The sequence below is a fragment of the Coregonus clupeaformis genome, chromosome 6 (genome assembly GCF_020615455.1).
Source record: "Coregonus clupeaformis isolate EN_2021a chromosome 6, ASM2061545v1, whole genome shotgun sequence".
Lineage (NCBI taxonomy): Eukaryota > Metazoa > Chordata > Actinopteri > Salmoniformes > Salmonidae > Coregonus > Coregonus clupeaformis.
In genome coordinates this window covers 1,511,242-1,526,243 of record NC_059197.1, presented here as the reverse complement: position 1 = coordinate 1,526,243, position 15,002 = coordinate 1,511,242, and the positions used below count along the sequence as shown (strand labels likewise).

General features: G+C 45.9%; 1 protein-coding gene across 1 annotated transcript in view; it reads left to right on the top strand.

Moving 5' to 3' along the window:
- LOC121568438 (glutamate receptor ionotropic, kainate 4-like) overlaps positions 1-15,002 on the top strand; it is a 180,740-nt gene that overhangs the window by 100,995 nt on the left and 64,743 nt on the right. The window contains exons 7-9 of the mRNA XM_045220923.1: positions 2,214-2,375; positions 6,033-6,185; positions 7,376-7,480. Of these exons, the coding sequence (XP_045076858.1) occupies positions 2,214-2,375; positions 6,033-6,185; positions 7,376-7,480 (420 nt within the window). The remainder of the gene's footprint in view (positions 1-2,213; positions 2,376-6,032; positions 6,186-7,375; positions 7,481-15,002) is intronic.

Below are 15,002 nucleotides of genomic sequence, written 5' to 3'. Positions count from 1 at the left end.
GGATTAAATGTTCTCATGAATTAATGAATGAATAAATGAATCTTTCGGCATGTTTATTTTAATACTCATTCATAAAGAATTAGGCACAGAGAAAACACTGTTTCATGCTCAACTCAGCCTTCCTTTCATCAAATGCTGTGTGTTTCACTCCTCAATATCTATTTATCTCAAGTTCTCAATGTCCTGAATGCACTTGGCAGAAAGTGCAAAAACAATCTGCCAAGAGTTTGCCTCGAAAACATCAAAACATCGGAAGCTAGTAGCGTCAGCTTCGATTGGGGTGCAGCGAGTCGTCTTAAACTTCATTTTGTTTTCAGATTGCTTTTCATCACCTGGCATGGACAGAAAGGCACTCATTTAAATAAGATACAGAGACAACATGGCTAGGAGAGAGTAAATCAAAAAGAGATGTGTCCCCACTAAACGGGATGGTGTTGTTGGTCTAGATAGGGAAGACATAAGACTGCCAGTTTGCATTGTGGTCTGTAGTTAGTGATGCTAAAGGAGTTCACCAGGGGCTTTCTCCTGTCCTGTTCTCCCCCAGGGGCTCTGATGAAAAGACTGGATGTGTTCCAAATGGCACTCTATTCCTTACCGGCCCTGGTCAAAGGTAGTGCACTACATAGGGAATAGGGTGCCATTTGGGAAGCAGTCACAGTCTCCCTCCATCACTCCCGTAGTGCCCATCATGCCTTCCTCCTAACTCCCATGACTCTCTGTTCTCTCTATCTCAATTTTTCTTCACCTCTCCCTCTTCCTCTCTCACCTCCATGACACTTTTCTCTCTTTCTCTCTGTCTCTCTTGCAGTCTCCTTCCTTCCTCAACTCTCTCTCTCACCATAATCCAGCACAACATGTATCCTTCATTCCACCGTGGCCTGCTCACCTTCTCCTACCGTGCTAGTGTTTGTTGTAAGAGCACCAGAGTCTAGTTGGGCTTTGATCTAGTGCTGCAGAGGAACTCGCTAACACACTACCTTATCTAAGCCCTGGGATTTGAAAGGCTACTGCTGGTGTCTTGTGAGGTTATTGTTCTCAGAGGGATTCTCTTCCCACTCAACTCACCAGCCCCAACACCCCTTATTGAGGATTGGACACATGCGTGCACGCACGCACACAGACACACACGCACGCACACGCACGCATGCACACGCACACACACAGACACAGACACAGACACACACACCCCTGCCCTCTAACCCCCTCCTCTCTCCTGCCTTCCACAGTAGAGTAGTCTGTCTCTGTCTGAACTGTCTGAAGCCTGGGCACTTTTCCTCCTCTCCTCTCCTCTCCTCTCCTCTCCTCTCCTCTCCTCTCCTCTCCTCTCCTCTCCTCTCCTCTCCTTTTCCTCTCCTCTCCTTTTCCTCCTCTCCTCCTCATCTCCTCTCCTTTTCCTCCTCTCCTCTCCTCCTCTCCTCTCCTCTCCTTTTCCTCTCCTCTGCTCCGCTCCTCTCCTCTCTTTTTCCTCTCCTCTCTTTTTCCTCTCCTCTCCTCCTCCTCTCCTCTCCTTTTCCTCCTCTCCTCCTCCTCTCCTCCTCTCCTCTCCTCTCCTCTCCCTCTCCCTCTCCTCTCCCTCTCCTCTCCTCTCCTCTCTCTCTCCTCTCCTCTCCGTTTCCTCCTCCTCCTCTTCCTCTATACGTATCATATCTGTCCCCGGGCCCAGCGAGGTGACAGGCGGTGTCACCGTTATAGACTGTAGAGCTGGCACTGACTGGGCTGATATCTCTATTAACCTTCTGGTGACGTCCTCCCCACTGCTCGGGAGCCACCAGACTGAACTTAGGGACATCAAAGTAAAAGTTGTTTTTCATCCAAACACATTTCCAAGGGCTTGTTCCAGGCTGTACTCATATGCCCACGCACGTTTGAATATGCACTAAACTAAAGGAACACATGCACACACACCACATACATACACACACCACACACACTCTCTGAAGGAATTATGTGGGTTGTGTACATGTTAGGAATCTTAATCATCCGGAGTAATAAACTTAACATAATGAAACTTCAAGTAAATCAATGAAATTGGGGCTAAACGTATTAGATTAGCATGTGCCCTTTTCCCTGACATTGATTAAATATTCCATTCAATCAGATATATCCACGTATTGCGGCAACTAAACGTGATTTATGTCAGACATGTCCAACCCCTTGTCATATACATACCTAATACCATCATACCTTTGACCCTCTGACTCCTCCCTCTGCAGGAATTCTCTCTGCTGCGATTGGACGACGTGCCCAGTGAGCGGGTGAACATTCTGGGCTTTTCCGTCTTCAACCGAACACATCCCTTCTTCCAGGATTTCCTCCTCAGCCTCAACCGTTCCTGGCAGGAAAACTGTGACCACGCCCCCTTCGCCGGCACACCGGTGAGACCAGGGTTCAGATTTATGTAGAACAGAGATGATTGTCTAGCAGCTAGACAATCATTTCTGATCTCCATAATATACTTTATTTCTATCAGAAGGTTCTGTAATGTTGCAGACAGAAATGTAACAAATAGACCTGACGATTCCCAATCGTACTCTTGCATGTACAATTGGAAATTCAGCTCTATTAGTTACATTTCTATTAGTTACAATACACTCCAGCTCTTTTCCCATATTATACAATATATCCCCACACGTGTGTCTGCGAGACTCATTACAAGCCATTAGATCTTTAAGAATGTTAAGGCTTGCAGTCTTTCTATGCCTTTAATACAGTTGTCTGTGTAGTCGTTAATTAGTCAAAAATGTTTAATTGCCACATGCTTATTAAATGAATACGTGACTGGTAGTGTAGTACATAACATTAACATAGCATTCTTCCATGCAGCATTTGAACTATTTTTAACCCAATTCACCATACTTGTGTAAACAAGAAGTGTACCAGAGCATTTGTTTCATTTGTTTTCTGACATCAAACAGAGAACAATGAGTAATTCATTAATTGGGTTTATTGCATTTTTATTTCTTAATTAAGCCCTCAAGAAAGATTTTGAAAAATCAATGGCTGCTGTTTTTAGAAACCAGCAGTTTTTCTCTAGTTGTTTTTTTCCCCTCTTAATTAGGAGTTATCTTTAATTAATCACAGGATGTTTTGTAGTCTAACAGATAGCGCACTAAGAGCAGGAGAGGGATAACAGCTCTGAGTCCCTAATAAAACGAGAGAGAGAGAGAGCGAGAGAGCTACACCTTCTCTCCCTGCCATTCATCTGCAGTGTTCCAGGGAGCTCTTTCATATCAGGTTTCATTTTTAAAAACCCCTCTCTCTTAGCTGTACAGTGTATTGAGGATTGGTGGAGGGACGGAAGAGAGCGAGGTGAGGAGGAATGGAGAGAGGGGAGGGGGGGGGGACATTACAGTGACTTGCAACCTAAGTAGACATGCTGTTCAATGTTAAAGGATATTTCACTCCAAAATGAACGTTTGTCAGATATTTTCAGACCTCAACATTTGTTTAATTATTGAGATAGGTCCACATCCCAGGCCATTTGTTTTGTAGATCCAGCTATATGCCTTAATACATAATATGGATCTACACAACCGATGGCGTGAGATGTGGATACATTTTGACATTAGACTACTTTTGAAGTCTGAAAACATCTCACCAACTTTGATTTCGAAGTGACATCTCCCTTTAAGGTCACATGGTGCATAATCGTGACATGATCAGGAAGTTACTGTCATCAACTTTCCCTCCTGGAATCCAAATGACACTGAACCACTGTACACACTCATTGTTTACTATGCATCACAATCATCTAAACTCAGCAAAAAAAGAAACATCCCTTTTTCAGGACCCTGTCTTTCAAAGATAATTTGTGAAAATCCAAATAACTTCACAGATCTTCATTGTAAAGGGTTTAAACAATGTTTCCCATGCTTGTTCAATGAACCATAAACAATTAATGAACATGCACCTGTGGAACGGTCGTTAAGACACTAAAAGCTTACAGACGGTAGGCAATTAAGGTCACAGTTATGAAAACTTAGGACACTAAAGAGGCCTTTCTACTGACTCTGAAAAACACCAAAAGAAAGATGCCCAGGGTCCCTGCTCATCTGCGTGAACGTGCCTTAGGCATGCTGAAAGGAGGCATGAGGACTGCAGATGTGGCCAGGGCAATAAATTGCAATGTCCATACTGTGAGACGCCTAAGACAGCGCTACAGGGAGACAGGACGGACAGCTGATCGTCCTCGCAGTGGCAGACCACGTGTAACAACACCTGCACAGGATGGGTACATCCGAAGATCACACCTGCGGGACAGGTACAGGATGGCAACAACAACTGCCCGAGTTACACCAGGAATGCACAATCCCTCTATCAGTGTAAGACTGTCCGCAATAGGCTGAGAGAGGCTGGACTGAGGGCTTTTGGCCTGTTGTAAGGCAGGTCCTCACGAGACATCACCGGCAACAATGTCACCTATGGGCACAAACCCACCGTCACTGGACCAGACAGGACTGACAAAAAGTGCTCTTCACTGACGAGTCGCGGTTTTGTCTCACCAGGGGGATGGTCGGATTCGCGTTTATCGTCGAAGGAATGAGCGTTACACCGAGGCCTGTACTCTGGAGCAGTATCGATTTGGAAGTGGAGGGTCCGTCATTGTCTGGGGCGGTGTGTCACAGCATCATCGGACTGAGCTTGTTGTCATTGCAGGAAATCTCAACGCTGTGCGTTACAGGGAAGACATCCTCCTCCCTCATGTGGTACCCTTCCTGCAGGCTCATCCTGACATGACCCTCCAGCATGACAATGCCACCACGCACAGAACGAGTAGTATGGCTGATTTCCTGCAAGACAGGAATTTCAGTGTTCTGCCATGGCCAGCGAAGAGCCCGGATCTCAATCCCATTGAGCACGTCTGGGACCTGTTGGATCGGAGGGTGAGGGCTAGGGCCATTCCCCCCAGAAATGTCTGGGAACTTGCAGGTGCCTTGGAAGAGCGGGGTAACATCTCACAGCAAGAACAGGCAAATCTGGTCCATGAGGAGGAGATGCACTGCATTTTAGTTATTTAGCAGACGCTCTTATCCAGAGCGACTTACAGGAGCAATTAGGGTTAAGTGCCTTGCTCAAGGGCACATCAACAGATTTTTCACCTAGTCGGCTCGGGGATTAGAACCAGCGACCTTTCGGTTACTGGCACTATGCTCTTAACCACTAAGCTATCGGCCGCCCACTGCAGTACTTAATGCAGCTGGTGGCCACACCAGATACTGACTGTTACTTTTCATTTTGACCCCCCCTTTGTTCAGGGACACATTATTCAATTTCTGTTAGTCACATGTCTGTGGAACTTGTTCAGTTTATGTCTCAGTTGTTGAATCTTGTTATGTTCATACAAATATTTACACCTGTTAAGTTTGCTGAAAATAAACACAGTTGACAGTGAGAGGACGTTTCTTTTTTTGCTGAGTTTACATAGTCCCATATCAATATGCACAACAGATCAGGGCCATCAATACCTTATTGCTTTATTATACAGACATAAAACGGTGAAATACTCCCTCTCTCCCGTGTATAATCTATGCCATCTTGCATTTTAATTGTCTTTACACGTATGGGGCCTGTATGTAAACAGTCTACAGGACAAATGCCCTTTCCTGCACTTCCGCCTCCACTCCGACGAATGTGTGGTAATTGCAATGGCCAGGGCTTGCCAGCTCCAGTAGGGGTGAAAGTGGTGGGGCTTTTTTTTCTGTCAGCACATCAGAGGATCCTAATGATCTAATGGAATATCTGACTGCTGCATGGATGGCATTCTGGGGCTCGCTTGTTTTAACCCATCACTGACCAACCAGAGCGGGCCCCAGGCGTCAGGGAGGATGAAAGATCGATGTGTGTTTGTGACAGCATATCTTCCTTCCCTCCCTTCTCCTTTCTTTCTTTCTTTCTTTCTTTCTTTCTTTCTTTCTTTCTTTCTTTCTTTCTTTCTTTCTTTCTTTCTTTCTTTCTTTCTTTCTTTCTTTCTTTCTTTTTCTTTTTTCATCTCTCTCTCTCTCCCTCTCTCCCTCTCTCCCTCTCTCTCTCAGCTCTCGTCAGCGCTGCTGTTTGACGCAGTGTACGCGGTGGTTGCGGCGGTCCAGGAGCTCAACCGTAGCCAGAACGTGGGCGCCACGCAGCTCTCCTGCAAGTCCTCCAAGATCTGGGAGCATGGCACCAGCCTCATGAACTACCTGAGGATGGTAAGGGCGCCCCACTCTGGATAGGAGGGGAATGGCATGCTGTTGTTGGTCGTGTTTAAGATTAAGATTAGATTAAGATTAGATTAATATTTTGTAGAGCTAAATTAGACTGTAGTGCACACTGTGATATACAGTATGCTCCCAAGTGTGTTAGTTAACGTTATACTAGAAGCCATTGGGTGTGCGTATTCAGCCAGCAGATCCCTGTCCCCTAACCCTTACCTTACTGTTTGATCTACCAGCTGAATATATTTACATTTATGTATTTATATTTATATATAAATCCTCTAGCCCTTCTCTTACCACTGGTCATACAGTCAATCATATTGTCACATTAACTTGGGTCACTGCTAGCCTGGTCCCAGATCTGTATGTGCTGTCATTGATACACCTAAGACCATAGGAGTTATCAAGACAGTACAAACAGCTCTGGGATCAGGCTAGGTCACTGCCCCTATTTCTTTATTAGTAGGCTACAGCAGGGAGAAGGGGGGCAGGGATGGAGTTAGAGACTGGTTGACTGGCTGTCATACTGTAATGCTCATAGTCCCTTATTAGGAACAAATGGCCTGTGAGTGAGATATCAAGACACTAGAGTGTGACATGTATTGGATTTCAGACCGGTTTTTTTCATGTGAAAATTAGTCGTGTTGACATATAGATGTTATACCACCATCACTTTGTCATCACATAATAATTTTGTTTGAGACACCCTCGTATCGATCATACTGCTGGTTTCTCAGTATCGGATGATGGGGTGGGTTGAGGTTTTGTCGCCGCATAATTGTCAGCCTGCTTTCCATCTGGATAATTGAATCGAAACTCAATCCATTGAATGATTTCAGTTAGTCAATAAGGAACTAAAGCCTTACCGAACCCAGCCATGCATGTGACATTACTGACATACCTGGGTTCAAACAGTATTTGTTATCTTTCAAATACTTGGGAGCATCGGATTGAGCCTTGCATGCATTTCCAGATCGGCAGGGTTTGCAGTTTACCCTTTTGGAACTCCTCCATTAGTTATATCAAGCAAGGCAAGCTCAATCCAGAGCAGCTGAAGGATTTGAAAGCCAACTAATACTATTTGAACCCAGATTATTGACACCAAAAACAACGGTTGCAGACCAAGTGAAACGCCTTAATAACATGAGAACTTTTCTCTCTTGTTCTCTCTCTCTCTGGGATAGGTAGAATTGGAAGGACTAACAGGCCACATTGAATTCAACAGCAAAGGCCAGCGGTCCAACTACGCCCTGCGGATCATGCAGAACAGTAGAGACGGCCTAAGGCAGGTAAAGTAACTCTCACGTTCATACAGTGTTACAGTTCAATGTTTCACCCGGTCGCAGGGCTATTCTTTTGACCGCTATCCCAGTACTGCAATGGATGAGACTGCTGTGTGAAGCACTCCCTTATCTAATAGAGCTCTACGGTGCAGCGGGGAGCCATGATAACGTATTCAATTGATGTTTGGTCGTAGAAATATCCCCTTGACCCGCATGGTTTTAAGTGCTGAGGTGTCCAAAACCCCTCCATGTGCACTATTAAATATTTAGAATGCCATTTGGACCGGAGCAGGAGGGATGGCTGAATTTGAAGGAAAAGAGAAAGAAAGGAGGGTTTTAATCTTGTTTTTCAATGACTGTTTTTGGTCTCCTTTACTGAGTATCTTACTCTAAATCAGTATAGTGTTTTCAACAGTGGTGCTGAGTTTGGAAGAGTTAATAAGGAAAATGTGTTATTATAATATATTGTTGCCTTCCCGGACTTCACCTCAATTCACAAACCTGCATCAATTAATTTCACTGTAGGACTTCGATGTTGATTCCATGTTGAGACTTACATTGCTTAGCTAAAGTGTACATTTGGCTAGCCGTCTGTAATGACTGATTCTGGCCTGGCACTGAGCATGATCAAAGTCAAACATCTTTTGGCCTTGCCACATCTCTTGATTCTGGAAATCTCACAATCGTTCCAGTGCTCTTACAATGGATATCGCCTACTAAACATGCTGCACTGTCGCTACTTAAAGGAAAAATCTACCCAAAACCACCCATTCCTTTAATTCATAGTGTTAAATAACACTAAGAGCAATATTTTTTGTGAACTAATGTTGCATTTTGGCATTATAATAAGGTTAGTAGCTACATGGAAAATCGCGAATGGTCGACAGCTAGGTGGGGCGTTATACGTTCCTTCATCCCAGCAACTTTCTCGAATATCTCTGTCAACGGCACCATGCAATACACCCTGGGCTAAAGAGGCAGACAAATAGGAAAAATGTACTAGACCCTCTGTTAAATTACACATTTCTCGAGGTAGAAATATCGCAAAAATATGAATAATGGCCCATTCGAGAGAAGACATCCTCCCAAGTTATGACATCCGCCGGTATTGAAATCTGCCATGTATGATAGATTTTTTCGCAATCTAAAAGTCGCATTCCTATTAACTTCCAGTGTAATGAGAGCGACTTTATCACAGTGCTACATCATACCGGGCGGATGTCTGCCTGCTTGAACGCCAGTAACTCCGATACACATGAAAACATGAAATGACCCAGGGAATCGATAGAAGATCACTCAGAGATGCATAAAAACAATATAACATTCAAAATGGGTGAACCTTTCCTTTAATGCTGAGGTTTCTTCTACTTTTGGCACCAGATTCTGTTGGCTGCACATGAAGAGTGCTTTTATCCCTGACACAGCTCTCTTTGAGATAAACGCTGGTATTGATATTGTATCTTTGTGCTCTGTGTATTGTCCGGCCTTGCAGCGGAGGGAAAAGTGGGCTGAGACACAGCTCTCTTATAGCAGGTAGTACTTTAGTCTCTACAAGTTCGTAGCATGTCCCGGAGCACCTCTCCTTGTATGACCTCTCCCCCCCCACTCCCCGTAGCTCCCCCCCTCCACCCTCCCACAACTCCACTATTATCAATTCTCCATTGACTGCACCTATGGAACCTTACTCCACATACATGACTAAAGCACTAGTACTAGCCTGATCCCAGATCTGTTTGTGCTGTATAGCCAACTCCTGAGGTTAGTGTTATGCCAATTGGAAATGGCTTTATGTTATGCAATAGGAGTTGGCTATAAACAGACCTGGGATCAGGCTTTACTGTAGCAGCACCACCTCACTCCCCCTATTACTGTCTATTCACCACTGACTATGGCACCAATGGGACTTTACTCTACAGAATGTCCTAAAGCACTGCTCACCCTCCTCCTCCAACTCTCTTTGCATCCCACGTAACAGTGTTTGTGGGTTACTGGTTGTCTTGGGAGTCGAAAGGGTGAACTACGCTGAATGTTAGACATGAATGCTAGATATACAGTAGCTGACAAGGTGTAGACTTTATTGAATGTTGACTTCAACCTCTGTCTTACTGTATCTCTTAAAGGTCACGTCTCTCGATATATCTTATGTCTCCACTTGAAGCTTCGCTATACAATAATAGTTATCCCCAGAACTTTGAAAATTCCCATCACCTGCCACTCAGAAATGTTAATGCGGTTCAGAAAATTATGACTATATACAGTATATACTAGTAATATACATAACTGTCTAAATGCAAGGTACTGGATTCGAAACCGTCTGGAAAAATAATATAATATACATACAGTATAATAATATACAGTATATGCCTTTTAGCAGACACATTTATCCAATGCAACTTACTGTAGTGCGAACATACATCTTCCTATGTGGCCCCAGCAGGAAACGAACCCACGACCCTGGCGTTGCAAGCGCCATACTTTACCAACTGAGCCACACAGGAATTCGCCTCCCACCAGTCATTCAGACAGATAATGATTTCAATCAGAAGTACACTATATGGTATGTGGACACCTGCTTGTTGAACATCTCATTACAAAATCATGGGCATTTTTTGAGTTGGTCCCCCCTTTGCTGCTATAACAGCCTCCACTCTTCTGGGAAGGCTTTCCACTAGATGTTGGAATATTGCTGCGGGGACTTGCTTCCATTCAGCCACAAGAGCATTAGTGAGGTCGGGAACTGATGTTGGGCGATTAGGCCTGGCTCGCAGTCGGCGTTCCAATTCATCCTAAAGGTGTTTGATGGGGTTGAGGTCAGGGCTCCATTCAGGCCAGTTAAGTTCTTCCACACCGATCTCGACAAACAATTTCTGTATGGACCTCACTTTGTGCACAGGGGCATTGTCATGCTGAAACAGGAAAGGGCCTTCCCCAAACTGTTGCTACAAAGTTGGAAGCACAGAATCGTCTAGAATGTCATTGTATGCTTTAGCGTTAAGATTTCCCTTCACTGGAACTAAGGGGCCTAGCCCGAACCATGAAAAACAGCTCCAGACCATTATTCCTCCTTCACCAAACTTCACAGTTGGCACTATGCATTGGGTAAGATATCGTTCTCCTGGCATCCGCCAAACCCAGAATCGTTCGTCGGACTGCCAGATGGTGAAGCGTGATTCATCACTCCAGAGAACGCGTTTCCACTGCTCCAGAGTCCAATGGTGGCGATCTTTACACCACTCCAGCCGACGCTTGGCATTGCGCATGGTGATCTTAAGCTTGTGTGCAGCTGCTCGGCCATAGAAACCCATTTCATGAAGCTCCCGACGAACAGTTATTTTGCAGACGTTGCTTCCAGAGGCAGTTTGGAACTCGGTAGTGAGTGTTGCAACAAAGGACAGACAATTTTTACGCGCTACGCGCTTCAGCACTTGGCGGTCCCGTTCTGTGAGCTTGTGTTGGCTACCACTTCACGGCTGAGTCGTTGTTGCTCGTAGACGTTTCCACTTCACAATAACAGCACTTACAGTTGACCGGGGCTTCTCTAGCAGAGCAGAAATTTGACGAACTGACTAGTTCGAAAGGTGGCATCCTATGATGGTGCCACATTGAAAGTCACTGAGCTCTTCAGTACACGCCATTCTACTGCCAATGTTTGTCTATGGAGATTGCATAGCTGTGTTCTCGATTTTGTACACCTGTCAGCAACGGGTATGGCTGAAATTGCCGAATCCAAAAATGTGAAGAGGTGTAGCGTATGTACAGTGCATTCGGAAAGTATTCAGACCCCTTGACTTTTTCCTCAGCCTTATTCTAAAATGGAATTGTTTTTTAAAGAAATCATCAATCTACACACAATACCCCATAATGACAAAGTGAAACCAGGTTTGTCGACATTTTTGCAAATGTATTAAAAATAAAAAAACAAAAAATAAGTATTTAGACCCTTTGCTATGAGACTCGAAATTGAGCTCAGGTGCATCCTGTTTCCATTGATCATCCTTGAGATGTTTCTACAACTTGATTGGATTCTACCTGTGGTAAATTCAATTGATTGGACATGATTTGGAAAGGCAGACCTGTCAATGTAAGTTCCCAGAGTTGACAGTGCATGTCAGAGCAAAAACAAAGCCATGAGGTCGAAGGAATTGTCCGTAGAGCTCGGAGACAGGATTGTGTAGAGGCACAAATCTGGGGAAGGGTACCAAAAAATGTCTGCAGCATTGAAGGTCCCCAAGAACACAGTAGCCTCCATCATTCTTAAATGGAAGAAGTTGGGAACCACCAAGACTCTTCCTAGAGCTGGCCGCCCGGCCAAACTGAGCAATCAGGGGAGAAGGGCCTTGGTCAGGGAGGTGACCAAGAACCTGATGGTAACTCTGACAGAGCTCCAGAGTTCCTCTGTGGAGATGGGAGAACCTTCCAGAAGGACAACCATCTCTGCAGCACTCCACCAATCAGGCCTTTATGGTAGAGTGGCCAGATGGAAGCCATTCCTCAGTAAAAGGCACATGACAGCCAGCTTGTTAGTTTGCCAAAAGGCACCTAAAGGACTCTGACCATGACAAATAAGATTATCTGGTCTAATGAATGCCAAGTGTCACATCTGGAAGAAACCTGGCACCATCCCTAAGGTGAAGCATGGTGGTGGCAGCATCATGCTGTGTGGATGTTTTTCAGCGGCACGGACTGGGAGATTAGTCAGGATCGAGAGAAAGATGAACATAGCAAATAGGAAAAGAGATCCTTGATGAAAACCTGCTACAGAGCGCAGGACATCGTCCCTAAGCACACAGCCAAGACAACGCAGGAGTGGCTTCGGGACAAGTTTCTGAATGTCCTTGAGTGGCCCAGCCAGAGCCTGGACTTGAACCCAATCGAACATCTATGGAGAGACCTGAAAATAGCTGTGCAGCAACGCTCCCCATCCAACCTGACAGAGCTTGAGAGGATCTGCAGAGACAAATGGGAGAAACTCCCCAAAAACAGGTTTGCCAAGCTTATAGCGTCATACCCAAGAAGACTCGAGCCTGTAATCGCTGCCAAAGGTGCTTCAACAAAGTACTGAGTAAAGGGTCTGAATACTTATGTAAATGTGATATTTCAGTTGTAGTTTTTTTTATACTTTTGCAAACATTTCTAAAAACCTGTTTTTGCTTTGTCATTATGGGGTATTGTGTGTAGGTTGATGAGGGGGTAAAACAATTTAATCCATTTTAGAATAAGGCTGTAACGTAACAAAATGTGGAAAAAGTAAAGAGGTCTGAATACTTTCCGAATTAACTGTATAATTGCTCCCCGGCAGTAATGGTCATTGGATTAGACAAGGCGTTAGATGCTGGTTAGAGGACTGGGGAGCGAGGTTGTTTGTTTCGTTCTAGAACACCTCCCACATGCTGCTGTGATAGGTCTGTTTCAGCCTGGCACCAGTCAGAGTTGTGAATGTCTTGTCAGGCACTGGGAAGGTGATGCCAGAGCTAGCTGGCTGCCTGGCCCACAGACATATACACGCGCATGCACACACACACGCATCCATGCGCACGTTTGTGTGCGTAAACACACAAACACATCCATTCCTTGTGTTATTATTTCTAAATTTTTTCCTCGTGCTATTTCTCTTTCTTTTCTCTCTGCATTGTTGGGAAGGACCCGTAAGTAAGCATTTCACTGTTAGTCTACACCTGTTGTTTACGAAGCATGTGACAAATACAATTTGATTTGATTTGATGTAGGCACATGCACGCATACACACACACGCAGATACACGCGCACACACACACACACACACACACAAAGACAGACACACACATGCAGCTCTTTACTTACATACTGTGTCCATATCATACATTGATACACATGCTGCAGACTGTTCAGTTTTGGAAACATACAGTAGCTCCACCCACGCTGTCTCTGCAGCCCATGATATGAGCTGAGAGAGAGAGGTCTTTAAAAATGGAACCTGATATGAAAGATCTCCCTGGAACACTGCAAATGAATAGCAGGGAGAGAAGGTGTAGTGAACACTGCCCATCTCTCTTTTTCTCTCTTTGTCTTTTTCACTCCCTCCCTACCCCTTTTCTCTCTCTCTCTCGCACTCTCGCTCTCTCGCTCTCTCTCTCTTCCTCTCTTTCTCTGTGTAACTGGCTGGATTCCTCCACAGCCATTGGCATCCGTCTTCCATGCAGTCCTGTGGCTGCTCTGATTCGGGGGCCCGGGGGATAACGTGAGAGGTACAGCTCCAGTGAATTTCTCTGGCAGGCATTTCACATATCTGTACTGCGCAAAAACACATCAGTTACTGCTCTGTCAGAACCTGTTTATCATGGTAAGCTATGGCGGCTTGACATGCATCTTCAGTTTAGATGTCATTTGCCTGTACCCCAATTTAGAGCCATTACGGCTGATGAAGAGTGATCACGATGGTAGTTTTCGAGGAAGGCCCTTGCTAAGACGTACAATTTCAAAGCAATTTTGTGAAATATTGTGTTAGTTCATCTCGCTTTATTATGACAGCAGATATATGGATCGAGATATCGTTCATAGTTCTGCGTATATATGTCACGATCGTCGATAGATGAAGCGGACCAAGGCGCAGCATGATAAGCGTACATACTTTATTGTGTACACACACAAACCAAAACAACAAACGAACGATACGTGAAGTCCTAGGTTACAACACAAAACCATACGGAACAAGATCCCACAATGACTAGTGAAAACAGGCTGCCTAAGTATGGTTCCCAATCAGAGACAACGAGCTACAGCTGCCTCTGATTGGGAACCACCCTGGCCAACATAGATCTAACCGATCTAGAACGAAAACCATAGCAAACAAAACATAGAAAATCCACACCCTGGCTCAACAATTAAGAGTCCCCAGAGCCAGGGCGTGACAGTACCCCCCCCCAAAGGCGCGGACTGCGACCGCGCCAACCAAACACAAGAGGGTAGGGGCCGGGTGGGCATTCCGCCTCGGAGGCGGATCCGGCCCGGGCGTGACCACCACACTCTCTCTACCCCCCGTTGCGCCCTGGTCTGGTCTGGCCCCGCTGGCCGGAGCTGGACTGAACACCGGTGGAGCGGATTGCTCTGGCTAAGGCGTGAGCAGCTGACCGGTGCCGGACCAGGCACCGGTGGAACAGGCACGGACCGCGCCGGACTGACTGACGCGCACCACTGGCTTGGTGCGGGGAGCAGGAACGGGCCGGACCAGGCTGACGACGCGCACCATTGGCTTGGTGCGGGGAGCAGGAACAGGTCGGACCGGGCTGGCGACGCGCACCACTGTCTTGGTGCGGGGAGCAGGAACAGGCTGGACCGGGCTGGCGACGCGCACCACTGGCTTGGTGCGGGGGACAGGAACGGGCCGGACCGGGCTGGCGACGCGCACCACAGGCTTAGTGCGGGGAGCAGGAACGGGCCTGACCGGGCTGACGACGCGCACCATTGGCTTGGTGCGGGGAGCAGGAACAGGCCGGACCGGGCTGGCGACGCGCACCACAGGCTTAGTGCGGGGAGCAGGAACGGGCCTGAC